Source organism: Anopheles merus, unplaced genomic scaffold (assembly GCF_017562075.2).
Source record: "Anopheles merus strain MAF unplaced genomic scaffold, AmerM5.1 LNR4000193, whole genome shotgun sequence".
Classification (NCBI taxonomy): Eukaryota; Metazoa; Arthropoda; class Insecta; order Diptera; family Culicidae; genus Anopheles; species Anopheles merus.
Genome location: NW_024427773.1, coordinates 36447 through 63727, shown reverse-complemented (window position 1 = coordinate 63727; position 27281 = coordinate 36447). Strand labels below are relative to the sequence as shown.

Below are 27281 nucleotides of genomic sequence, written 5' to 3'. Positions count from 1 at the left end.
AAGGCTCGCGAACGGCTTCACGACTTCTGTGCTGCTGGTGAGAGGCGGGGTAGTGAGAAGGGGGAACCACACAAACAAATCGGAAGAGACCAACAGCCACCCGATCAGTCGATGGCTCGCGAATGGACGGGCCCGGGCGCTCATGATCACATAAATTAGCTCGCCGAAGATCGGCCCCCAGTTCACAGCGAAAACAATCTGCATCCGTTGGTCGGTCCAGTTGGTTGAAAAGTCGTGAAAATTCTCCACCCAGCCGAGCGGCGCTGGGTGGGTCGCAACAGGAGCGCCACTGGGAACTGCCACTCCTGCCTCGGCCCGCACAGATAATAACGCTCGCCGATCATGCGTGAGGTCCACACGGGCGGCGGATGGAAAAGCATCGCTACTATTGTTGCTGTATTGTAATGTGGCCACAATTTTTGCGGCAGCCGAGGCGAGGCCTGGGTACGTCTCTGGGTGGTTTTGCGACAATAATGACACAGCGCGATTGGCGATCGCGTAAAAGGGGAAATTTGAAAGGGGCCGGGTTCGATGGCGCCTCCGGATGGGGCGGTGCATTTGCTTTGATGTTGAGGTTTACGCTGCCGGTACCGCCGATCGGTTGGGAGGGGTGCTGGATGCGGTAACGGTGTATTGATGAAAGGACAGGGAAACGGCTGGCTGGCCGGTTGCTCACGAAATAGGCGTAAGTGCATTTTAGGTACGATTTACGTGCGGGAAGTAAAAGGAGGGAGTTGGGCAGACGAGAAATAGTAAGTGAAATAGGTAAAAGTATTTAAAAGTAAATAAATGGTCAATGATAATGAAAAGGACAAAAATAAAATAATATAAAAGTGAAAAGGTATCCTAAAAAATCTATAAAATATTATAGAACGTAAAAAACAATAAAAAGTCATAAACACTATTTGAAAACAATGGAGAACATGAGAAACAATCAAAACACGCCTACTAAGTGTAAACACGTTCGTATAAGACAAAGTGAACAAGACGAACAAATTTATTTAAAAACAATGGAAAAAATGACACTGAAAAATATGAGGAAAAAAAACATAATAATTATAATAATAATAATATATCAAGGAAAAGCAATGAGAAACGTGTAATTAATCTTGTGTGCATTAAATAATGAATTAAGTTAATAAATAATTTTATATATAACAAGAATAAAAAATTTATAAAAAATAAGAAAATACATTTACCACTAAACAATAAAAAAATCTAATCTGATATTCAAAGAAAAAATAAAAGTACGAAAGAAGTGGTATCAAAAGCCAATATATTATATTTCAATGAATTTAATGAAAACTCAAGCAGCAATTAGAGTGAAAAGGACTAAAAACATATAAGAAAACTAACTTAAACAACAAAAAACATAAAATTAATTAAATTCCATCAAATTAAATTTAATAAAAATCTGTTAACATGAGCAAACAGCTTTATTTCACTAAACTTGGTCTCTGTTTTAGTTTGCATAAAATTTTATAAATTCAAATAAGTTTCTATTCAATCAGAGCCACCGAAAGGCTATCATTAAGTTGAAAACAGCAGTTAAACAGCGTGTGAAACTTCCACCATTATATTACCGTTCTCCCTCACAGCACTTCCAACCGCTCACACAGCACGGGAGTGTCACAGAGTCATGGTAATACCCGATTACCCCATCTCCCCCTGACTAATTACACTTATCGCTTGTTCGATGGCGCGTTTGGAGCTTATTTTCACAGTCTACCGTTGAGTGTGCGGTCGTGATGCTCCTCAGCAGCAGCAGAAGCAGCAACCGCTTATATCCCATTTATAACAAAACATTAATTTCCGAAACTGTTCAACCGATCTGTGCTTCCGTTCTTCAGCCGCCACCAACAACAACAAAGAAAACCAACTAGTCTAGGGGTGACATCAATGTACAGCTCCAAGCTTCTGTCGCGTCGGCGGTCGCACTATCTTTCCTACACTTTGCTCCCACCGACAAGGGAGCTGCACCGATTGCGCCCTGTCCCGTCCCGGCAAAAGGCTTCCGGAACGGTGTGCTTCAGTCGGCTGAAGAATAATGCTATCGGGGTGCTAGTTAAGATAAGCGCGAAATAAATGGAAGCCGACGCCGCGGCCACCACAGCCACAGCAAACGGTTCCCTGTGTGATCGAGCGAAGCGCGAAGGAGCCCAAACAAAACAAACGTACAGGGACGATTGGAGTGTGCCTACTGGGGGGAGGGGGGTTCATCTTTTCTACCCCGAGTGTGGGACAGTTTTTTGTTCGAGCGCCAATGGAAAACAGTTGCGTTAATTCTGATTTATTTAAAGTTTCAGCATAATGTGTAGAAATTGCTACAGTTGCTGAGTCCGGGGGGAACGGGGGAGAGGACATCTTTCCCGGGCACATCTTAAGCTAACCCCTTTCTTATCACACGGCAAGGCCTCCCTAGGAGCAGGGCGACCCCGTTATCAAGGTATTTCGTTTTTCTCTTCGAAATAAAAATTGAGATTTAAACAATCATCATAAAACGGCCAAACCGATTTTTTCTCTTGCTGTTGGGATAAAGCAGCTCCACAGCCATCCTAGTTTATGGCAAAGTGTCGCGACGCGTTAAACATAAAATATAATCATGTAGATTCGGTTTCGCCAGTAAACAAGCTTGCCTAATAGCGAGGCGCGATTGATGAAAGAAGGCTTTAAGGCCCACAGCCTACTAGTAGACGGGAGAGCTTTTTTTTTTCGAATTGTTCTTCTCTTGAGGACGGACTTACGAACCAACGAATCTTCAGAAGAAGGAAAAAATCCTCCTTCAGAGCATCCTTTGATGAGCGGTACACGTTCAACCCGATCGACGTCATCGTCTGTGTGGTTGTTATGTATCGTTAAAAACCTGTTAATACGCTCGTCTTAAGCTCGTCCCGGCCCGATAGAAGCCGGGCTATAAACCCAATTCGGTTGCATGTGAGGTGTGCTCCAAGCGTACGGTGAGAGGTACTTCAACAAACCCCTTTCCAGACGACACGCTCGTCGCAGCAATTGTGACCCCAGTCCGCCGACCAGACCCCTTCGGGCCCTTCAGACCCTGCAGGCGGGATGGTATATTGGTCGTAAAACTTAACGAGCAACCGGAGCTACACCGGCCGGCCGGTGTTCGGATGGCATTATAAGTATCACCCAAGCGCAAGAAATGATGCGCTACCTTGGTGTCCCGGCCCATCAAACGGCTCTGCCTGGGACGGAGCAAGGCACAGATAGAGGAGCATTCAAAGCGAACCTGAGAACGAAGCTGATAAAGAGGTAAAATCGGTATGGTCGTAAAGTCCACTCATCGGGCTCACTCGGAACTGTTCCAATAGAGCGAAAGAGAGGAAGATCACGAGAATCCTTCTGCCCTGGGTCCGGCGAAACCGTGGGTTCCCGATTTTTTATCTAACATAACTCCTGTTGCGTCCCTTCCAGCGTCAATTCCCAAATCGTTTGATTTACCTTCCGCTGCCATTGGGAGAAAGAGATAGTCCGAGAGCGGTAATTTCCCCCGCCGGGTTTTGGAGGGAAAACGAATGGCCACAGCGACAATAATGGAATCCTTATCTAAAGCTTCTTGGCTACTGTTTAAGGTTTTCTCGGCTTCCATTTCACTTTGGAGATAACCGTTTTTGCCGCGGCGGATCCTCGCGGCGCGGCATCCTTTTGCTTCCGGGGGCGCTGCATAACGCTGCGGGCCGCGTTTCGAGTGCTTAGTGTGACTCGTTCTGTGCCATATTTCAACCCACCTTCCACATCCCCGGCTTCCTTCACCCTTTGACCTACAAACGCTCCACCCGAAACGCTCTTGACGCGGCAATCTAATGCCCGCCGATTGTGTAGTTGTAAGTTGTGCAGGCGGCACACTTGGTTTGATCTCTCATCTGGTAGGGGGGGGGGGCGTTTGGCTGGTCCTGACGATCGCGACCACCGCACCACACACGCGCACGATCACGATCACTCGGTATGTCGTCGTGGTCGTGGTGGCGGCAAACGTTCTTAATTGTAGGACTGCTGAAGTGGCATGAGAGGTTATGAGATGCCGTGGAAGGTGTGCTTATCGCTCGATTCTTCGGACACCCCGGTTTGGGAAAAAGGGTCAACTACGCGCCGGCTTCCGTGACTAATGGTGTCAATCGAGTTTCGAGTTTGATGCCGCACCATTCTACGGTACCCTTGGGACACCATCGGCCGGACGAGAAAAAGGTGATAATTGACCCGAAATGTTACCTCAGGTTTTGCTCTAGATTGGTGTTTTGGTGTTCTGGTCCTGGTTTGGGAACAATTTCATTTCGGAACCCTTTCGGAACCTTATCGGAATGACCCAGAATTAAGTGGCTGTTTCAGTTCTAAGCGAGCTCCCAGCATTGAGCTGAGAATTATGTTGTGTTTGAGGTTCATTAGGTAAGGTGCTTGTAGCGAGGAACTAGTTTTTAATTTGGGTAGACACTTTCTCAAAATATTGAAGATCACTCGATCGGTTATAACTCTTCCCAGGATTCAGTAGACAAGACATTTCCGAAACACGCCTTCTTGGATTTACAAGTTTACACATGTAGACATCCTCTGTTTATGTCTATAAATCAAAAAGGCAACTCCTACAAGTACTAGCAATCCATCATGCAATCCTTTCCCAGCAATAGCCGGTAACCTTCGTTCCGCGAAATACTTCCCCAAATTTTCAACCAAAAACATCCAAACAAACATCATGCACAATACCGATAATTAAGACGCCTAATCTAACGTGTAATGTGTTCCAATTCATTCCGGCTGGCTCGAATTTCCTGTGCACCGGGATCGCCCATTAGTCTCGTTCGCTGGATCGGCCACTGGTAGGGATCGTCAATTAATCAGCAACTGCTGCCGTTTGACACGCTTGACAAACTTCCAGATCAGTGCGCTCCTATGTGGAAGCTAAAGACGCAGAAGCCACACGTGTGCTATGGTTCCTTTTTTTCCATTACACGCCTCTTTGGTTGTCGCCAGTGCGATCCCCACTGACGCCAGTGGAAACAACCCATAAAAAAGGAGCTTCCTTATAGATGTAAAAAAAAAAACAACAACAAAAACGGGACGTAAAAAAAAGGACACAAATCTATCACATCGATGGGTGAGAACAGGGAACGACACTAACCCAAACCAAACCTACAAGTCAACGGTACACGCTGCCTCAGACACGCCCCTTGGCGTTAAAGGATGTAAATGCAAATGATTTTATGGCTTGCTTTCTCTCAAAAGGAAGTTACCAATAGACAAAAAAAGGAAGCTACCCCGGGGACCAGCATGTGCCGTCGTAATGGGACACCTAGATAGGTTACGGCTGGGTTCATTGGTCAATCATTGCGCTACGTCACGGAAAGGGACAACGGGGCACTGGACAGTCGAGGGGTGCTGTACCGCCAGCGACGGCGACAAGTGTGTCTAGCCAACTGGGGCGCGTCAACCACTTGTCGGCTCGAGGAGACAGGACACACGGGTTTGGTCAGTTGGAATGGTTCATTGAAATAGTCTTGAAAGATTTGTGTGTGAGAATGACCTGCAAGCAATGAAAGGATCGTGTGATCAAAGTAGCTGTGGGCCTACTTTGATATGTCAGAGCGAAATTGCATTCGGTACTCTATCATGAGCAGGCCAACAAGAGAGAGAGAGAGAGAGAGAGAGAGAGAGAGAGAAAGAGAGAGAGAGAGAGAGAGAGAGAGAGAGAGAGAGAGAGAGAGAGAGAGAGAGAGAGCAACAGACGAAAAGGATAAAACAAAAATACAAACACCTCCAAGTACTACGCTTTAAAATAATTTATTCTTCAGATGATATTTGGGAAATGGTGATGTTCGCAACGTCATTGACTGTCAAGTATAGGCCATTGCCGAGTCTAGAGGATCATCTGAAATGCTTCTAGCTATTTGCATTGACCCTTCACAGATTAGCACAACTTGCTGACTCGAGCAAGTTGCGAACATATCTTCAGGTTGCGCTGCCAATGAGTGTATCCTTTTCACAGATCCTTCTCCGCCTTATCCAGCTTCGAAGATCACTGATTGTCTTTGCGTCTAACGACGAATTTCAGATCGCTCGAAAGCACCACCTTGATGGGGCATATGCAATCCATTCTCCACACCTTGTCCAATCATCATATCCTGCCAACGTTCATGTCACAGTCCATACCATTCCCTCCGTTGCATTCCCCATGTTCTTCAACACCGCCAAAGATATGCCGGAGAATGTATCGTTCAAGCTTGGATTGAAATCCAACTTCTAGGAGACAGGGAATCGCTTATTTTAGAGTAAGAAATACAGGATTGTACTGTCAAACTGAGTGGATGTGCCTTCCTCGTGCTCCTGATTTTTTATGCTGTTTTGCCGTGCTATTTTCTGGAATTTCAACATTTGCAACAGTGGTGCTGCTGAGTTGTTCGTGCTGGCTAGTGCGTGCCTTCGATTAATATAAAGTTGCACTGGAGTTCTTCTGTTAATTCAACATTTTTGCCGAGAAAGTGTTTGGCTTCGTTTCTGCTCCTGTCACTCATCAGTTTGTGCTGAGTCATCGTTATGCAGTGCTCAACCTGCAATGCACCCACCGATAGTGCTAATTCGGTGTCCTGTGCCGGTGTTTGTGGTTCCAAGCATCACACCCATTGCACGGGGTTGTCTCGTGATTCTACTCGTGAGCTTGGGCGTAATAATCAGTTATTGTGGTTGTGCAAAACATGTCACGAGTTTCGCAATGGCACAAATTCACTTCTCACAAGTGAGATAGCAGCCCTACTCGAATTGGTGAAAGCAGATATTCTCACCACAATTGACTCATCTCTCTCTTCTCTTAGATCGGCTATCAAGAGCGATTTGCTTCCTGAGATCCTCGCTCTCGTTGATAAGCGAGCGCTAGCACCCATATTAGCTAAGCCGTCTGTTAGCAACGCATCGCTTACGCACACATCCACTAATGTATCGTCGCTCAATGCCACAAATACATCCAGAACGACTAAAACAGCTTCCGCTCGCCGTACATTTACTAACTCAACGGAGCTCACTGCTGATATCCAAGCTGCGAACGATACCAACACTGTAGAAGATTCTGACAACTGTAACCACTACAATCATCGTACTAAGCCGACTAGTGATGTTAGTGCTGGAAACTACCGAACAAATACACAAGCATCTTCTGATCCTGTTTTGAACCAAAACACCACCAACAGGGGCATAGCCGAGAAAGTATGGTTATACTTCACGAACATCAAATCGCATGTCTCCGCTGATGATATGCGTGTGTGGCTTAAAGCTGTGCTACCAACGGACGATATTAATGTTTACCGTCTCACGAAAAAGGGTGTGAACCTGGACTCGATGTCCTTCATATCGTTCAAAGTGAGTGTTCCTAAATCTCTTAAGGAGCTTGCGCTGCAGTCTACTATTTGGCCAGTTTCACTTACTGTTCGGGAGTTTGTTGCTCGTGGCCTACCAAAGCAACGTGTACATGAAAGGGCTCGATTTGACCCTTCTGAGCTTATTTCGCATCGTACAAATAGTGAAAATTGCTCTTCAGCTGTGCCAAAAACTACCGCTCATCCGGATCATTTTTTGGAACATCGATCGCCACCCCCACAGCGCGGGATTCTATCACCATCCCAGTTGACCGAGATCCTAGAGGCTATTCAACTGGAGTTTCCTCCCACACCGCCTCAGTTATCACCGGGGGTGGGGCTTCAATCACAATTCAATCTCAGCAACAGAACAGCTCACAATTAATAGACCCATTCGTGATATATTACCAAAATGTTCGAGGCCTTCGCACCAAATACAATGAATTGCGCCTTTCTGCGAATGAATCAGGGTTTGAAATGCTTGCCCTTACTGAAACCTGGTTAAATGAATCGATTCCATCCAACATGGTCCTTGATAGTGATGCCTACAACATATACCGCTGCGATCGAAGCAGGTTAAACAATGAACGTTCGCGTGGGGGTGGTGTGCTACTTGCATGTTCCGTTCGATATCCTTCTGTGGCACTTAACATTAATCAACCCACGCTTGAAGCTTTATGTATACGTGTTTCTTTTTCTAAGTTTCGTCTTTATGTGGGGATTGTTTATGTGCCACCGTATTTGAGCAGCGACCGCAACTATTTGGAATCCCTTTCTGCTTTCATCAGTGATGCATACATGCAAATGAAACCGAATGATCATCTTATCCTTCTGGGCGACTTCAACCAACCTGCGTTAGAGTGGTCGCTTTCTACCGTAGTAAGGCCAGATTCATCTTCAGCTATAAGACATTATGTGCCACATATTTCTTCGAATACATCCAGTTCCTGCTTTTTGGATATGTTAAACTTGCATGAACTCTATCAGCTGAACGGGGTGCATAACCATTTAAATCATTATTTGGACCTGGTGCTCTCCAACTCTGCTGCAGCAGCTTGTTGTTCTGTGTATCCTGCTTCGTCACTGCTCCTGCCCCAGGATGCCCATCATCCTGCCCTAGAAATTGCGTTACCGTCTTCTTTATTTAGGGCTAGTAGGGTTAGGAATGTATTACCTTCTGCTCCTAATTCATTGAGTGTTCGTTATAATTTTCGGCTCACAGACTATCGTAAACTTAATTCAATTCTATCTCGTTCCGACTGGTCTTTTTTTTATCAATGTACATCGGTCGACGAGGCTGTCCAATCGTTTAATGCTTTGTTAACCTCTGCACTCCTTTCATGTACACCTATTTTTCGTTCCCCTCCTAATCCTCCCTGGTCCAATCGTACTCTTCGCAACCTGAAAAAGGATAGAATGAAATATCTTAGCAGGTATCGTCTGAACCGATCTGCATTCAACTTTCGTTTATTTAAGTACGCTGCCTCTGCGCATCGACTATACAACAGGGCTCGTTTTGAGGCCTATTCGAGTAGACTGCAATCGCGTTTCCGTTCTGATCCAGCATCCTTCTGGCAATTTGTTAGAATACGAAGAGGGTGCAATACGTTACCTAATGAAATGGTACTTGATTCTCGAACTGCCTCTACGCCTGTTGAGATCTGTGAGCTATTCTCTGCACATTTTTCCCAAATGTTTGAGCCACCGGTTAGTGACCCTAACCTTATTGAGGCTGGGCTTCTCTACACGCCAGAGAACTTAATTAATCTCTCCGATATTTCGGTTAGTTCTGAAACAGTTGTACAGGTGTTATTTGGGTTGAAACGTTCTTTTACTCCTGGTCCAGATGGCATTCCTGCCTCTGTTTTAATAAACTGTAAGGACGTGCTTGCTCCACACCTTGCTAAAATTTTCAACCTTTCACTTTCTCTTGGGGTTTTTCCTGCTCTTTGGAAATCCTGTTGGCTTTTTCCGGTACACAAAAAGGGCTGCCGTAGCATTGTTTCTAATTATCGTGGGATAACCCAAACATGCGCCACAGCCAAAACTTTTGAGCTATGTATCCTTCCAACCATACTTCATAGTTGTAGTTCAGCTATTAGCCCTAAACAGCATGGGTTTATGCCTGGTAGGTCTACTTCAACTAATCTCATGTCTTTTGTTTCCAATATTTTTAGATCTTTTGAGGCCGGTACCCAACTTGATGCAATATACACCGACTTTCATGCTGCTTTTGATAGTTTACCTCACTCTTTATTATTAGCTAAATTGTCTAAACTTGGTTTTGGTGATGGCATTATTAGCTGGCTGTCCTCATATTTAAATAATCGATCATGCAGGGTTAAAACCGGGTCGTACTTATCTGAGGAGTTTTTTTGTACGTCAGGTGTCCCTCAGGGTTGTGTGCTTAGTCCACTTCTGTTTTCTTTGTTCATCAATGATGTTTGTAATGTTTTACCTCCTGATGGTCATCTTCTTTATGCGGATGATATCAAAATCTTTTTACCTGTGTCTTCTTCTTCTGATTGTCTGAGACTTCAGCATTACCTCAATGCATTTGTTCATTGGTGTTCATCCAATTTACTTCGCCTGTGTCCCGAAAAATGTTCTGTTATTTCTTTCTCTCACTCTCTTTCTCCTGTTTTATTTAACTATACTCTCTCTAGCGCTTCCCTCTCTCGTGTTATGTCCATCCGTGACCTTGGTATTATACTTGACTGTCGTCTTAACTTTAAACTGCAGCTTGATGAGGTGCTACTAAAAGCAAACCGAACCCTTGGGTTTATCTTACGTTTTACCTCTATTTTTAGAGATCAAAGCATCCTAAGAATCCTTTATTGTGCTTTGGTAAGGCCTATTCTTGAATATGCTAGTATCATCTGGAATCCTCCCACTATTGATGGCTGTTCGAGAATTGAAAGCATTCAGCGCCTCTTTACCAGGATTGCTTTTCGTCGTTTGTTCGGTGCTGCCTCACTACCTCCCTATGAAACGCGATTGCAGTTATTCAATCTTCACTCTTTAAGCTTCCGCCGCCAAGTGTTTCAGGCTTGTTTTATTGGTGGTTTATTACTTTCTGCTACTGATGCTCCTGATTTACTCTCGTCCATCTCGCTGTATGTTCCCTCTCGTTCTCTTCGTCCACGTGATCCTCTGTCAATTGAAACACGTCATACTCTTTATACTTTCAATGACCCTCTTCTGTCCTGTTTCAGATTGTTTAACCACTTTTACTATCTCTTTGATTTCGACTCCTCTCTTAACTCTTTCCGTAACCGTATTTTTTCTTCTAATTCCCTTTAATTATTCTCCTTAGTTTTCTATTACTCTCTTTTTTTTTGTTAAGTTTATGATAGTCTCTACGCTCTACCCTTGTTTTTTTCTTTTCTTTTTTGCTAGGTCAAGACTAGGTTAGTTAGGCTTAGTTTTTCATGAATCATTTTGTTTTTTGTTAGTATTTAATTAGTTTTAAGTCCATTATATTTAGCCTTGATGGCAGATATTGTATTAAATAAATGAAATGAAATGAAATGAAATGAAAGAAATACAGGATTGTAAGTCACCTTGGATCTGGGTTTTCCCTGGGCTCGTTGAAGGACTGTAAATTGGCAACAACAAGAAGAACCAACTGGAGCAGTTTTGATGGTAACTTCAGCTTATCTGAGCAATAATATGAACTTTTACATCCGTTCTATATGCAATGCATTAATGCGTTTTAGGCAACAGTTAATATGTATTACTTACAAATGAGGTAGCAGTAGATGGATGTTGCTTAACAAAATACATAAATAAGTTTATAATTTGAAGAGGAATGTAAATCACCAGAAAGATCAATCTTATCGCTTTTGTATTTCAAATATTTCTACTCATTCAACTGATGCCTTTTAGAGACGCACGCGTATTGAGCCTCATCCTCATACCACACCCCTTAATATTATTCAACTTCGTCCATTCACATCCAATTCCAACTCGATAATTAATTGCCCAATAGAGCAGGCTTGCTTCACAGCTTTCGATACTCACCTTATTGAGACATTTTTCAGCCGATCGTCGTACGGCGGCAATACAATCCCCTTTTTCGGTAAAAGACCTTACGGCGAATTCTCACACCAACACCAGCCCACTCCCAGCTGTTGCTGATTTATTTCCAATCACCAGTAAACATCTAACTCATCCTGAAACTCCCAGGGGTGGCCAAACTCTCTCTCTCCCAACGCAAACCCGAAACCCGATAAGGCCCACCGGTGCACCGGTTCATTCTCTTCCCACGGCCTTAACAGAGTGAATTCTTGGTGGAAATTCCACACACTCACCTTTCTTCCCGAGTGCCCTCCGGCGGGGCAATTAGCTAATCTCGTAACATTTCACATTAAACCTGTGGGACCTGCGCCATGGCCGGGATTTCGGGTCCTGCTCCCGCACAAATGCTCCCTAAACAAACACAAACCAAGTCCAAAGCGCCCGAAAGCAATCTTCACCGGTGGTCGTTTGCCGATAGTGCAAAAAAAAAACAAAAACACAACAAGGGAATGAATCTCCCGGAGGATAAGACACATGAAACGCACCACCGTTGGAAGCACACTACCGAAATGCCGTTTTCGTCTTATTATTGGGATAAATGGAAAATTAATTCAATTCCTTTATCAGCCAGCGATCCTCGCCAGCAGGCGATCGCCCGGACCACTCCTCCGTGAGGATGAACGGAGTTTGGAGTAGCGTGTAGCGAGCACCCGAATCCAACAGAAGTCGTCGTTTGTCGTCATAAAATAACACTTAAAACCCGCTAGCCTCCCTCAACCCAGCCCAGTCCAGGCAAACTTTTGTTGCGATGCCTTTGATGCGATGCCGACACACCGATGCCGATGCCAAAACGGAATCGGTCTGGATCGGAACGCACACCATCCGGTAAGCACCAGCCTGGTGGCGGCCTGTGTCTAGTGAAGTAGAAATAGATAGATAAAGAGGCAAAGGATGGTCCACCCTTTCCTATTTGTGCTGCCCACCAAAACAAAAAACCCCTGTGTCCACCACTGTGCCGTACCACGGTGTGTTTAGACTGGAGGAGGGGCAGCTTTATCTAAAAAACTTTTCAAAAATAATATATTTGTTATACCCTTCTCCTATCTCCTCCGTGCTTCGTTTGATCTTCCCAGGGACGAAGTGGACGAAGCCGTGATGGGAGCAAGGCTTTAGAGAGAAAGGAGTTAAAATAATGTATTACTTTGCTGATAAACTTCTGTTTGGCGGTGGATTCTACGTTCTGCCCGTTCGGCTGCTCGCCGGCAAGCGAGCTGGTTAAGAGGTGGCAAATGGTGGCCATTCGAGCAACGGCAATAGACGGCAAGATCGACGGAAGGTGTTTCGTTTCGGTACAAGCGGAGCGGCTGGGACAAGCGACTGGGAGGTCTTCGTAGCGTTGAACGGTAGTGATTCGCTGCTAAGGGTGTTGGGGTACTGTGTTCGAACAAGTGTGTGAAATCCTTCACACTGCAATGAATAAATTGGTCGTCCATATCATATTTAAGTATCTTTTCCTTAAGTATTTATCACATTTTATTGCTTTATCCTTGTTTTGTTTGTGTTTTTCTATTTAATTTCCAAAGATTAATTTGTATAATAATTTCTATAATAATTTCTCTTTCCTAGTTCGATGTTTGATTGATTTTTGATACATTTACTAACTCTCTTTTATGTTGTTATTTATTATCCATTTGTTGTTGATTTGTTTAATAATTTAAAATGTTTTTTTATCTTTTTAAATTTTCTGTGTTTTGTTTATTCATTGATTTCTATTGAATTTTTATTATTTATTATTTCTCCGCATTGTCGAGAGAGTTATTTTTATTGTTGTTTCGCATTTCAATACATTTCAAGGATATCAACGAAATCATGTTTTCTTATACTTCTTTTGTAATTTCCACTTTTAAGATACCTCCTAAATAATGTCTTAGTAGTGCTAATTGTATTTAGAATTTGAATTTGAGGCTCTAAATAATTTGACCTTATAGATAGTTTTACGACTTGTTATATGTATGTCTTAAACATTCAATTGCACACCAATTTTTCACTCAAATTTACAATCAAATCGAAGATAAATTTCATTTTATGCCGAATTTTTCGAATTATGGGTACCAAAACTCTTGGTGTGAGATTTATAATTGTTTCGAAAGTTACCAAACCTAAACTACATAAGCCTAAACGTGACGAAATGACCTGATCTCCACGATCGCGTAAAAAAAGCCACGATCGCGATCATTCCGGGAGCAGCCAGAACATTACTAAAACTTTCAACTGTACCCAACCCCATTCCTGCTAGCGTATAACTCCCTTAAACCGAGCGCCTGTTCCATCAACCAGTATCAAGCAATCAAGCGGCAACGGCCACTTCCAAAAGCGACTCACGGTAGCACCTCGCGTTGCGGCTTTCTTTCAGCTTCCCGTACCAGCCCGCCAAAGTGATGAAGCGTATGGGGGAGGGGAGGGAAGGCGGCATGAAGGCGGCCTTAATTTTCATATTTATTTCCCTCACTTCCGATAGCGCCTAATCTCGAAAGCGTTAAAATACATTCTTTCTCAACGGCGGATTAATTTATCTTCGCTAGGGTTTCGCTTTGTAGTCGTTCCGCCCGCCGCGAGTTGAGGGTTGATGTGCAACCTGAAGTGGAGGGGGGGCGGGGGCGGGAGGTGACCGATAGCGAGTGAATAGTGGGCCACGGTCAACACGAGCGATCACTTTGGCAGGACCTCCGTCGAAGACGCCCGGCGTAACGCTAACTTCCGCCCGATTCCGCCAGCAACATTATGCAAATGGTGCTTGTTGGTGGTTTGTTTTGTTTTGCACCGTACAGGAGTTGGTAGCGTATATTGCTAGCGTGAGATGTTTAGTATAAATTTAGGGAGCAAAATAATAATATGCCCCACATTATATTTTATGCCGCTGTAAAATGTGATTGCACGTTAAAAACGGGTTCACTTGCACGCGAACAGCGCTCGAGTAAAGAGAGGCACAAGCTACACATTCGCATCATCCAAAGGGCGGATGCAGTTTATGATCTGTGATTTTTTATCGTTTCCCGAAGAGGCGCACGATCACCTTCATCCCTTTCCCTCTCCCTCCGGCCGGCTGGTGCCATGACGCCACCAGCTCATGAAACGGCCGCACAAGACAGACGAGAGAAAACCCATCCCGGACGAGGCGAATGAGAGCGACTTCGATGCAATTCCCTCCCCCCGCAGCCCTGCAGCAAGTCGCCGGCGCGCGTGCAAACACACACACACACACACACACACACACACACACACACACACACACACACACACACACACACACACACACACACACACACACACACAGTGATCTTGCGGGAAGGTTTTGCGGGCGGCTTTTGCGCCCTGTTTCGCGTGTGCATCATAAAATGGAAGACCACACCGAAGGCTGAATTATACGAATGTGTTAACAAGACATTTTGAAGTTTATAAATTGCAAACTGAGACGCCTTTGGCGTGCGGCCCCGGTGCCGTGTAGCCCTTTCCCGGTGGGATGAGGGGGCGGGGAGGGGGGAGGGGACCTCAATGATTCGTTCGATCGCTTTTGCTGCATTGGGCACGGGGACGGAGGGGGGTTTTTGTGTGGCTCGTCTTCGCGCGCTGCTTTGCCTCTCTCGCATTGCTCTGCCGTTGCTTATCATAATGGTTTCCTTGAAGGTTTTTTTTTGGTACGAGTAGAACCTCGCGTGGGATGGGCGAACATTGCATCTAAACTACTATAGAAGTGAAATTGTTTTGTTGCACAATATTTGTTTTCTTTCGCAAATGGCGAGCAATTTAGGGAAAAATTATCTTTGAAACTTATATTTTATTAAGCAGTTTTTTAGTTTTTTTTTTGTAAAATAATAGTTACATCCTTTAACGATGCATGATCAAGCACACGTTTGTATCGAAATCCCGGTTTCCGAATTTATCACCAAAAAAGATCAAAGATTATAAACAAAAATTAGGCCTTTTTTGCATGTAATAACGTGCCAATTACACGAATTCAATTGTTGGCAGGCAACCAAAATATAATCAGTGAGTTCTGATCGATGGACAATCAAAATGTTCATTCTTTTTGATGAACTACATGATATCAAGTCCCATTTTTTGTAATCGAAGTTTGAAAACTGTTTCCCCTTAATAAGCACAATAATTTGGGTTGGTTTAAGAATGCCTAAGCCACACATGACCGAGCCCAGATGTAGATGTCAAGCAATAACGAGAAACATTCACCAGCATCAGAATAAAAAAAAAAAAGATCAGTCACTGGGACAAGGCTCCAGAACTATAAAGCTTATTAGATTACACTAGAAATGCAATGTTAGTTTTACAGTGATAGTTCTCTTCTGGTAAATCTCTTCTGGACCGTCAACTGGGAGAGATATTCATGTTGAGGAAAAGTGATGAAAGTCTTGCTAAGAAGTATACAAGAAATCACGAGAAAGCCCTGGCATACCAATATATTTGTGAATTGTCGTCCAAAAATTCATCTTCAAGAATTTGGACTGCCAAATCGCATAAGCAGCAAACATAATATTTACCTCTGGGAGATATTCATCTTGAAAAGATATACCATTATTTAAAAGAAATTAAGCTTTTATTAACTAAGCGGTCCCTATTGCTGATGCTCGAGCTTTTTCTGCAATCATTACCAATAAATGATAAAAACTAAATGCTAAAGCACTCATCTGCAGTATTAATAAACATTTTAGTAATAGGGGAAGGTAGGTAAAGACGGACACTGCGGGTAAGATGGACACTTCTCATAAATGCGTGAAAAAGGTTATTTTCGATAAAACAATGCAAGCATCCTAACTCAAAATTTAAACAACACATTTAAAAATGTGTTTGGCATAATGTATGCAAAATTGGTTAAATCCACGAACAAAATAAATTTTCAACCGTGTGCACCCTTGTGGATCTAATTTGAATACTGCGGATCTTAAACCCTGCCACTTGTCTTATTTATATTTTCGGAAGATTTATTTCATGTATGAGTTGTCGTGATCATTGATGAAAAAAACTGGCAAAAGAACGAGGATGGAAGCAATACTAAATCTTGTTTTCTGATACAAATATTAATTGTTGGATGGAAAATGGCTTTAACTATTAACAAGTCCCTCAAGTTGTTCTGTAAGCTGGCGCAACGCCAGCTGTTAGTGCGCGAAATCCAGCTTAAGATGCTGCATTCTACGATATATTACAAGCGCCACTTACAATTTCTAAATTCATGACTGAATGAATCGTCGTTGCAATTGGTCTAGAATTGGTTTATGTACGTACCATGATGTGGAAAGCAATAGGATATGTTAAAATACAATAAACCTCTTCAATTTCCAACGTTTTTTTTATAGGTGTCTATCTTACCCTTCATTTCGAAACTGTACGAAAAAATCCATCTTTGTTCCATGAAAAAATCGCAAACATCGATGGAAAGATACAAATTTCAACAAATTTTCTGATAAAACATGAGTGTAAGATTTTTACCATTTTCCTTAACGTGTCCGTCTTTACCTAGCTTCCCCTACAATAAATTTAAAGCACCCTTTGCAAGTATCGCCCAAAAGCTTTGGCCCAAAGAAGTTCAGCTGGTAACTAAGGCCTACCTCCACCGAAAGATCACCTGCAGGAGATAGAATTATCAAAGCATTCCATGGAATGTGCCATTCCAGAAGTGCTCTCAAAGCGTCTCTATGTGTGTGTGTGTGCATGTATCATTTCCATATCCATAGCGTGCCGTTCTCCCCATTGCCATGCGTTCTTCTAGCTCTAGCTGGTGAAATTCCAACCGCTAAATCACCATTTCATTCCACGCTCTACACACGCCATGTCAAAGGAAAAGGCAAAAAAGTGGTAAAATGCAAACACGAAAAAAACAGCAAACGTCTAGCAATTATTGCAACCCCACACACACACAACCCCACGTCCGCACAGATCGTTTCGTGGCGGAATGGCGGCAGGCAATCGTCGTCTAATTACGACGGGTGCTGGAGGGAGCGCGGAGGGCGGCCACAGGGCTACCGGTCTCTGGCGTCGTCGGTTGCGTTTCAAAAAGGTGGGAAAAGATCTCAGATGCCGCACACCGAGGGGGAGGGTGGGTATGTCACTCCTTATCTCGCGTACCCCCGCCGTTCAAAGACCGGTATGCCGACTGTGCGGCGGCCGAGTAGCAGAGTAGCCCCGAAATGTCGCACAAATCGCCAAAACCAATTAGCGCTGACCGGTAATAAAGTGTCGTTCTGCGAAAATGGCGAGCCGGGCGTGTTACACCACCACACTGCTGGAAGAGTGTGTTTAGGATTGCAACAAAAAAAAAATAGAAATAAAATAAAACTAGGTCGACAAGTGTGGAACTGGATAAAGAAAGAAATGTACGTAGGACGACATTTTTTGAAAAGAATTTCAACATCAAATATCCCATTTAGCTTCCCTTTAAAGGCGTCTCCTTGTTCTGATCACTTTGTTCTCTTTGTTCCGCCATTTCTTCGGCCATACTACTGTAAAATGGCAGCAGTTTTAGCCATCAATTTAACACAATTAGTCAACGAATAGCGGTTCTACCCCCTTCATCAAAGCGGACTTCAATCCGTCCGTACGTAGCACTCCACACACCAATCCAAACACATACAGCCCCAGCAAACAACCTCAATTAAGATATCAAGAAAGCTAGCCAATTAGAAAGATTACCGCCGATAGCGATCGACGGCGTGCGCGCCACGATCAAGGAGGCGATCGTTTGTGAAGCAAAACCTCCCGGAGAGATACACTGTGTGACAGTGAAATTGTTCTCTCCCTCAGGCGAACAGCTTTTCTCTCCCGTCCAAATGTTTCTTCAGGAGAAATGTGACCATTTGGTACGTTCTGCGATTCCACCCGGAAGGCATGAGCTGCTGCTCCGAAAAAGGGACTCCGTGGCCTGCTGCTCTTTGTGCGCTTGGTAGAATTGTCACCCGAGCAGAAGGTTTGGCAATTTTGCGCCCGAATGATGCGCATTGGCGCATCAACTACGCAAACACACCGCCTTCCATGGCCTTCTATGTTGCTAATGAGCTTTCCATGCAAGCCCATATGGTCATCGCATTCTTTCGCTTCGGTGGCTCTCTTTGTCGCCGGACCGAACTGGCCCTTGTTGAGGTACAACATTCCAAGCGATCTGCAGAAAAAAAAAATGTCCCATAAAGGACACTCAGTGGCCGGGGTTAGTGGATTATCTCCTTTCGGTGTTGAGTGTGTCCGCGGGCCGGCAGAGACAACAAACCCGGATGCGGTTCGATGCGCCCAAAAAAGGACGGTGAAATTGTTTCACCAAAAACACACACACACACACACACACACACACTGTAGTCCTATTCCGGCATCGGTGTCGCATCGGTGAGGAAAGACAAGATTAGGGCTTATGCTGTTTACGGGGACACAGGGAACACACACACACACACACACACACACACACACACACACACACACACACACACACAACGGAGGACTGCAATCACGCATGAGTGAACGATCTTCGGCCTTGGGAGCTTGGGCATATCATTAACGCACAAAACACAGTCCCAGGGACAGTCAGTCAGTCCCCTTTAGTTTGGTCTAATCGCATACGGGAGAACGGGAGCTTCCACTGTTCGAGACTTGTCACAGACGGCAGCAGATAATGAGCGGAGAATTTAGTAATTAGAAATGAAAACATGTCCCGCTTCGAAAGCGAAGATCGTCCCCGTAGATCGCCCGAAGAACACAAGCACAAGCGATCCAATGAGCGACAGCGGCGGCGAGTACGAAAAGGATCAAGCGGATGCCATCTAGTAATCCACCTACCAACTGTTTGCTGACAGGTTTCCAATGGGAACCTTCGAACACGGGCAGCGAAATGGTGTGTGTGTACGTTTGGTCGCGATTTTCGGTAAAGCCGTCCCAAAAAAGGATTACACTTGAGTCGGAACAATGCGAACTGGTTCAGTTTCGAGTGGTGAAAGAGGGTTTTTTTGTTCTTCTTCTTCTTCTTCTGGCAAAGCGCATCCTACCTGTGAGGTAACAATGGGTGGAGCTGGAGGGATGGATTGATCCAGTTGGACAAAACAAACTGATGTACCCCCAAACAAATGTGCCATTGAGAGGGTTGTTTTGTCCGATGATTCGGGTGTTGAGTGTTGAGCAAAGCAGGGCTATTGTGCATTTGTTAAGGGTATTGGAAGAGGGTTGAGCCTTTAGAACTCTTGCCGTTTTGAATTTAAAGTATGCTTTATAGTGTGACTTATGTTTCCTGAACGAGAATGAGTTGAGTGCTAGTTTTTGGTAATCAAAATTGGCTCAGTAGTTGAGATGTGTGCCTTATGTCGTTGCGCTCTAGTAGAAAAACAAAATAACGAGAATTTCAGTTCTTTATTTCTTTTGCATAAGATGGGAACTGGTCAACTACATACCAGAACTAGGAATTAACCCAAATAGCCAGAATTGCTTAAGCAGCTCATTTTGGCACGCTAAAGATCGCTGCTCTAATTCGCCTTTTGCAGTAGATAAACAGTATCAAAGTTCTATGTGGGTCTTTAAAACAGCGCCTAAGCAGCTTCCTTATGCCACGATTCCAGGGATTATTTTTCTGTGTGTTTTATTTTCAAGCAAGCGTCATCGATGAAATAAACAACAAGATTTGTTTCGTTTAAACACATATGTATATTTTTAAATCTTTTGTATTGATGAATTACACAAAATTTTACACAATTCACAATCACTTCACTCAATATTCCTTCTTTAATTAACTTATCTAACTTGTACAGCAGCAATGAGATGATTGACGGCGTCTCTCTTTGACACTTTGACAAGATCCACCTTGTACCGATGCCATGCATTAAAAAGCTATGAAGCTCCACCAAGTTCGATACACACTCTTAACAAGCCTTAAAGTTCTATCATGAACCCTACACATAGTGCTAATCAGCCGCAAAGTTCCAAAGAGTACCATGTGCCTGTTAAAAAGCTCCATAGTTCCGCAAAGTACCGTCTATCTCTTAATCAGCCACAAAGTACGACATCGGAACGATTTTTCGTTAAACAGCCCTAAATCAGCTATAAAGTACAAGCTGGCTATTTGGGAAGTGTCATTGGAAAGAACTGAGCAATAATGTACTAAAATTTAAATTAGAATTTGCATACACAACTAGTTTTAAATGTATTCGTCATTCAAGGCTTTGTAATAATCCATTTTCCACACAATTCTAAGCCAAATAAAATGCCACGATCTTTTGTGAGACCGTTTGTCATGTTCAACTGTCATTTCAAATCCTCTTTGCTAACTGCTGATGGGGGTAGGAATGCGACGTTTATGAATAATAGGACAAATTATGTGAGCACTTTTATAAATCATTTATCCTTTTGCAAAGCTTGTGACATTATCAGATTGAAAATAAAAAATAAAACAGAAAAAAATGAACTTTTATCTCATTTTTATGATTTGTAACTCTTCTTCCATTCTCATTATTTATCGATTTCAGGCACTGTCGTCCACAGCGTTTCCCGCTGTGCGCACTGAGCAATTTGACAGCGAAAAACAACGGAGGGCAGACAGAACAAAAAAAAAAACAACAATCACAACAGCTGAGGGACGGAAAATTTCTACCTCCTTGTGTGTTTTTCTTGAATTGTGACGCAAAAACGAAAGCAAAGCAAAAGCGTCCGCTGTTTCCCTGTTGCTTTCCTCGCTTTCCCAGTGGGCCAGTGGGCATACGTTTTCCGCGGGCGAATTACATCATGCAGCAGCGATAAAGGTACGTTTCCCTCGCTCTTGCCTCCAGTGTGTGCCAGCATCATAGGAGGCAAAGGGTGCTGTGTTGTATATACGCGGGGCGCATCGAATTTCGGGATGTTGATAAGAGAACTAGGAGCACTAAGGTAGAAGGGTGAACGGCGGAAAAAGCAGACAGAGCCTGAGTCACCCGAGGGTCGGGACAGTGCAGTACGGAAGAGGAGAACTTTCAACCCATCGGAAAGGGTGTACTTTATACGATGCAGCAAGTTGTTGTTGTGTTGCATCGTGTCGAGACGTGTAGATAGATGCTCCAACGTCCACTACAGCCTCCCGACACGCCCGACCTCAGCCGTCAGACGTCATCGCGGGGTGGGTCAATTAGCAGCGCACTGTGTTTTTATTAGCGTTTTTTTCCTTTCTCTCCACACCCCTTTTTTCTCTGGTCGTAGTGTGCGGTGAAACGGAAACTTCGCATAGCAACAACAGCAACAACAGCAACAGTCATGTTTGGGCGTACCGAAACGAACAAGGACAGTTTCCTCGTCCAAACGAAGGCAGCGCGGGAAGAGCGGGCCCATGAGCGGGCCCAGGAAGAGCGGCGGGACCGTTCCATACTGCTGCTGCAGCGCACCATCCGCGGCTGGCTGGCACGCACCAAGTTTCGGCAAAGAATTCTGTGAGTATTCCTCATTGTGGTTTTGGTTTACGATCGTGTTTCATTAACATGGCTCCCTCCTCTCCATTTTCCAGCAATGAATTTGACGAACTGCTTCCACCGGTCACCAGCGTCGGCAAACCGATCGAGCTGAAACCCAGCCTGAGAGTGTACGGTGCCGCCAGCCACTTCCTGCTCCAGTGGAAGGCGGAAACGAGCGCACCGGAATCGGCCCCGCACCGGGAGCGGCTGGAGCGCCTGTGCCGCTATCTGGTCGCCAGCCTCGACTCGGACTCGCCCAAAACCAGCTACATCGGGGTGGCGTTCAACAAGGAGCTCAGTCTGGCCTGGATACGGCACATCAAGAAGCTGCTGTACCGGTGCTGCACCGCGATCGAGCTGCTCAAGCCGGAGGTGCACAGCGACAGCATCACGTTGGCCTTATACCTGCACACGCTCGTTGCGTTCACGTCCATCAACAGCTGGGCCCTGCTGCGGAACAAAGCGCTGGCCGGGCTGAAGCCCGGCATGACGCAGCTGTGCGCGAACGTGATGGGCGATCTGGTGCAGAAAGGGTTCTACCTAACGCTGCGCAACGTGCTGGTGAAGGGCACCTGCCGGCCGGTGGTGAATTTGAAGCCCATCTCCCTCACCGCCCTGGTGACGCTTGCCCTGCGGCCGCTCGTATCGTCCGGCTTCAGCGAGAACCTGCTCAGCCAGTTCCTCGTGCAGATTCTGTCCGTCCCGGGGATGATGATGCAGCTGGAACAGTACACGCCTGAGTGTCTGGTGAGCGTGCAGTCGCACGGGACGCTCGAAAAGACGCTCGATCTGCTGAGCGGCGAACAGTCGACCAAGTTTGTGGTGGCCAGCCTGCAGAACAGCAATCTGCTCGCGCTGCTCGCGAACATCGTGCATCTGTACTATCTGGAAGCGCCGGAAAATGCGGCCAAGCTGGCGTACCCGGCCTTCACGTTCGTGGTGACGCAGCTGCTGAACGGGATACTGAACAGTCTCAGCCAGGCGGGCGGTGCCTTCACGCAGTGGCACGAGCTGTTGGGGTGGTTCTCGCCCGGGAAGGATCGGCTGCAGCACGAAAACTTGCCGCTGATCAAGAAACAGATCCATCTGCTGTGGAACCATCGCATCGTGAAGCTGCTGCTGGGCGACAATTTGAAGGAGCTGGCGGTTGGATACGAAACGATCGATTATCCGATCCCGAGCGGTAACAGTACGGGGAATCTGTTAAAGCGGGCGCTTACGTTCGAGCGCAGTTCGATGAAGGGCCAGCCGAACAAGGCGGGCAAAATGTACCGGAAGCTCGGTTGCGCGGAGGTTTCGCGTGTGGCGCTGACCTGCTCGATGTACCATGCGGCGCTGAGCGCGCTGTCGCAGCTGCGGCTAGACATTCTTTCGGGTGAGGATGCGTCGGTAAAGGGGAGAAGGGTGGGAAAGTAGGCATTTAATAACGGTTTGTTCATTTTTTTCCCCAGGCCTTTGTTACAATGACACCGTGCTGCACGATCTGTGGCTGCTGTTGGGATCGATCGGACCGAATTGTGGGCTGAAGGGGTTCATCGAGCTGCTGCAAGTCAGTCAAACGAACTATGCACCACCGCTGCTGCTTCTTTCCCTGTTCTGTGACTGCATGACGCACTACGTGACGTAAGTTGAACAGTTTGCCCCACTGGAGTAGTGATGGGAGAAATGACGTTTTCGTCGGAATCGATTCCGGCTAATTTCGAAGATTTCTGGAATCGATTCCGGATAATAGTTTCGGGAATCAGTTTCCAGAATCGGCTCCGGAATTGGTTCCGAATTTGGTTCCGGAATCGGCTCCAGAATTGGGATCGGTTGGTTGGGAGTTGGTTGCGGAATCAGCTCCGAAATCAAAATCGGCTTCGAAATCGGAGTCGGTTTTGGCATCTCCATAAGAAAAGACGTTTGGATCCAATGACGCTACCCATTGATAGCCAAACAGAATCAAAATTTACTTGTAAACGATCCATTCTCATGGAGATTACCGGACTGATCTCGCTGCAGAAACTTCCTATTTAAATTCAAGAACTGTTTCTTATTCTGGAGCTAATTCCAATTTTGGAGTCAATTCTGATTCTGTTACCGGAACAAATTGCGATTTCCAGGTCAATTCCAATTCCGGAGCCAAGTCTGATTACAGAACCTATTCCGATTCCGGAGCAGATTTAGATTCCGGAACCGAGTATGATTCCGTCGCCAATTCCGGAGCCGATTCCGATTCTGAAGCCAAATCCAATCCTGGAACCGATTCCGAAACCAATTCCGGAGCCGATTCCAGAATCGATTCCATTGCCGCATTCAACTCCGAAATCGGCTCCGGTATCAACTCCGGAATCAGCTCCGGAATCGGCTCCGGGATTGATTCTAAACACGGAATCGGAATCGGGTAGGTCCGATTCCGAGCTCTCACCACTACACTGGAGCTCTCTTTCTAATTCAATCCCTCTCTCTCTCTCTCTCTCTCTCTCTCTCTCTCTCTCAAACGCAGCATTTTGGACGATCTGGAAATGTACGAACAGCAAACACCGTTCACGCTGAACGACTACATCGTGCTGTCCCACTTCCTCAACACCTTCCTGTACCGCACGATACAGGACCAGATACTGGACGCGAAGACGGCCACCAGTGCCCCACTGTTCGTCTCCATCCACACGCTGCTGCTCTGCCTATACCGGCGTGACTGCCGGCGGCAGTTCGCACCGCCCAACCACTGGCTGATCCGGGACATTCGACCGTCCCATTTTCTGGCCGACCTGGAGAAGGGCAAAAAGCACACCCAGATCTTGCTGCAAAAGATGCCCCACATCATACCGCACGAGGACCGGGTGCAGCTGTTCCGGAAGTTTGTGCAGAACGAGAAGGCGGTGCTGGGGCTAACGGAGTCGGCCTGCGCATCGCCCAGCTCCGCCCTGGTCACCGTCCATCGGGACCGCATCGTGGAGGATGGCTACCGGCAGCTGGCCGCCCTGCCACCGCACGGCCTGAAGGGGGTAATTCGGGTGCGGTTCATCAACCAGCAGGGGCTGGATGAGGCGGGCATCGATCAGGACGGTGTGTTTAAGGAGTTTCTGGAGGAAACGATCAAGCGTGTGTTTGATCCGTCGCTGAATCTGTTCAAAACGACCACGGAACAGCGGCTGTACCCTTCGCCGACGTCCCACATGCAGGAGAACCATCTGGCACTGTTCGAGTTTGTGGGGCGCATGCTCGGGAAGGCGGTGTACGAGGGCATCGTGGTGGATGTGCCGTTTGCGTCCTTCTTCCTGTCGCAGGTGCTCGGGCAGACGCAGCAGGCCCTGTACAGCTGTATGGACGAGCTGCCGTCGCTCGACAAGGAGCTGTACCGGAGCCTTACGTTCATCAAGCACTATCAGGGCGATGTGGCCGATCTCGACCTGACGTTCAGCGTGGACGAGGATGTGATGGGGAAGATAGTGACGCACGAGCTGCATCCGGGCGGGAGGGCGCGAGCGGTTAACAATGATAACAAGTAGGGTGAATGATATTTTGCGGGTGAATGTAGTTTAACGCGGGGTTTTCCCTTTTTTTTTGCAGAATTAATTACATCCACTACATGGCATACTTCCGCATGCACACGCAAATCCGCGATCAAACGGCCGCATTCATCCGCGGCTTTCGGTGCATCGTCAATCCGGACTGGTTGGCGCTGTTTTCCACCCCGGAGGTTGGCTATTTCTTAGTGCAATTATGACTTTCCATTGGAATTAATTTTGTTTTATTTCGAATTTGTAGCTCCAACGGCTTATCTCGGGCGACACATCGCCGCTGGATTTGAAGGATCTGCGAAAGCACACCCAGTATTACGGCGGATTTCACGACGGCCATCGGGTGGTCGGTTGGCTGTGGGACATTCTTGCCAAAGATTTCACCGAGGAGGAGAAAAAGCTATTCCTGAAGGTTTGTTGGGGAGTCTGTGCTCCCATGAATGTAACATTATTCACCTATTCCCCACCCCCCCGGTCATTTTTAGTTTGTGACGAGCTGTTCGAAACCGCCGCTGCTGGGCTTTGCACACCTGGAGCCACCCTTTTCCATACGGTGCGTCGAGGTGGGCGACGACGAGGACATAGGCGACACGGTCGGGTCGGTCATACGGGGCTTCTTTACGATCCGCAAGAAGGATCCGCTGAACCGGCTGCCCACCTCGTCCACCTGCTTCAATCTGCTGAAGCTGCCGAACTACCAGAAGAAGAGCATGCTGCGGGACAAGCTGCGGTACGCCATATCCAGCAACACCGGGTTCGAGCTGTCGTAAGCAGTCGTGCTTCCCTGCTTCTGCTGCCGAAAATGGCGCGGAAACCGGATATCCAGAATTATTTATCTTATGAATTCCGAATGGGAGCGGGGGGAAACGTATATTAAATCCATTAAACTGTGATAGTAAGCGTAGGATACTACTGATACGGGCTAATCCGATCGAGGAAGAGAGAGAGAGAGAAAGTAAACTCAGTAAAGAATGAGTCCCCAGTGATGAGAATCTTAGCCCCGCGCACGTGTTTGGAAGGTATTTAGAGGCAAGCAAGCATTGTGCAATCCACTAAACAACAGAAAAGAACAGAGATCAACACATTTTAGGTGCAACAGTATAGAAATTTCGCAAAACCCCAGACAGCCAGTGTGTTTTCGGTGTACCCAAATGTGTCCCGTTGGTGTGTGTGTATATGAATGTGTATGTAAATCAATAGTAGCAACAGTAACGTATTGCGTTTAGTGTCTCTATGTGTAGCGAGGAAAGCATAAAACAAGGAGTCAAGGAGACCGAGTCAGCAGAGGTAGGCAAAAGGGAAAACCCGGATCGATCAGGCACGTCGAATGTGTTTATTTTATAAAATCAGTTTATAAAACCCCGTAGGCAGCGTAAAAAAAAACAATTGATAATCTAATATTTATACTCTATTTGTGTAACCAAGATAAGAAACTATTTTTTGAACCTGTGTGTGTGGTATCGTGTATGTGTAAAAGCGAAGGGAAGGGAGTTGAATGCGCAAACAGGAAGGTAGAACCGTTGTAAACGGTTACTGTATTCTGAACACACATGCACACACTTTCTTAGGCTCCCGGTTCTTTGGTGCAATAAGTTTGCCGAACGAGCTCGTAGTAGTTCGCTAGGCGGGTAGGGAATTGGAAAATAGGGTAAATGTGTAAAGCACCGCAAGCCAGACAGGCATAGAGAGAGAGAGAGAGAACGAGTGCGGATGGATCAGATGTAACTGAAATCAATCATACATATTGGAACGTATATGGGTCCGAGTTTAAATAAATGATGTAAAACGCATGTGTGCATTTAAAAAAAGTGTGTGTGTGTGTTTTTTCGGTTTGATTTGTGAATTTTGAAACGGATTTATTTAAAGTTGTCCGTTGAGATGATGCTTAAATAACCCTGCAGATGGCGCTGCTGGAGCTTCGCTTTCACAAATGTGTAGACAGTGCTTTA

General features: G+C 45.7%; 2 protein-coding genes across 4 annotated transcripts; both read left to right on the top strand.

Moving 5' to 3' along the window:
• Window positions 1-6701: 6701 nt before the first annotated feature.
• On the top strand, window positions 6702-7740 carry LOC121601824. Its single transcript, XM_041930628.1, has 2 exons — window positions 6702-6742; window positions 6819-7740. Exons 1-2 carry the CDS (start codon window positions 6702-6704, stop codon window positions 7738-7740), a joined length of 963 nt encoding a protein of 320 aa, XP_041786562.1.
• Window positions 7741-20937: 13197 nt separating this feature from the next.
• On the top strand, window positions 20938-27127 carry LOC121601822 (ubiquitin-protein ligase E3B-like). 3 transcript variants are annotated; one of them, XM_041930624.1, is made up of 8 exons: window positions 20938-21151; window positions 21582-21808; window positions 21883-23204; window positions 23281-23452; window positions 24315-25316; window positions 25382-25511; window positions 25580-25744; window positions 25818-27127. In XM_041930624.1, the coding sequence occupies exons 2-8, from the start codon at window positions 21636-21638 to the stop codon at window positions 26100-26102; spliced, it is 3249 nt and encodes a 1082-aa protein (XP_041786558.1). In that variant the 5' UTR covers window positions 20938-21151; window positions 21582-21635; the 3' UTR covers window positions 26103-27127. The 3 variants fall into 3 exon arrangements, with proteins under 3 accessions (XP_041786558.1, XP_041786559.1, XP_041786560.1); XM_041930625.1 differs by lacking the exon at window positions 20938-21151 and adding an exon at window positions 21174-21275; XM_041930626.1 differs by lacking the exon at window positions 20938-21151 and adding an exon at window positions 21329-21501.
• The last annotated feature ends 154 nt before the right edge of the window (window positions 27128-27281 follow it).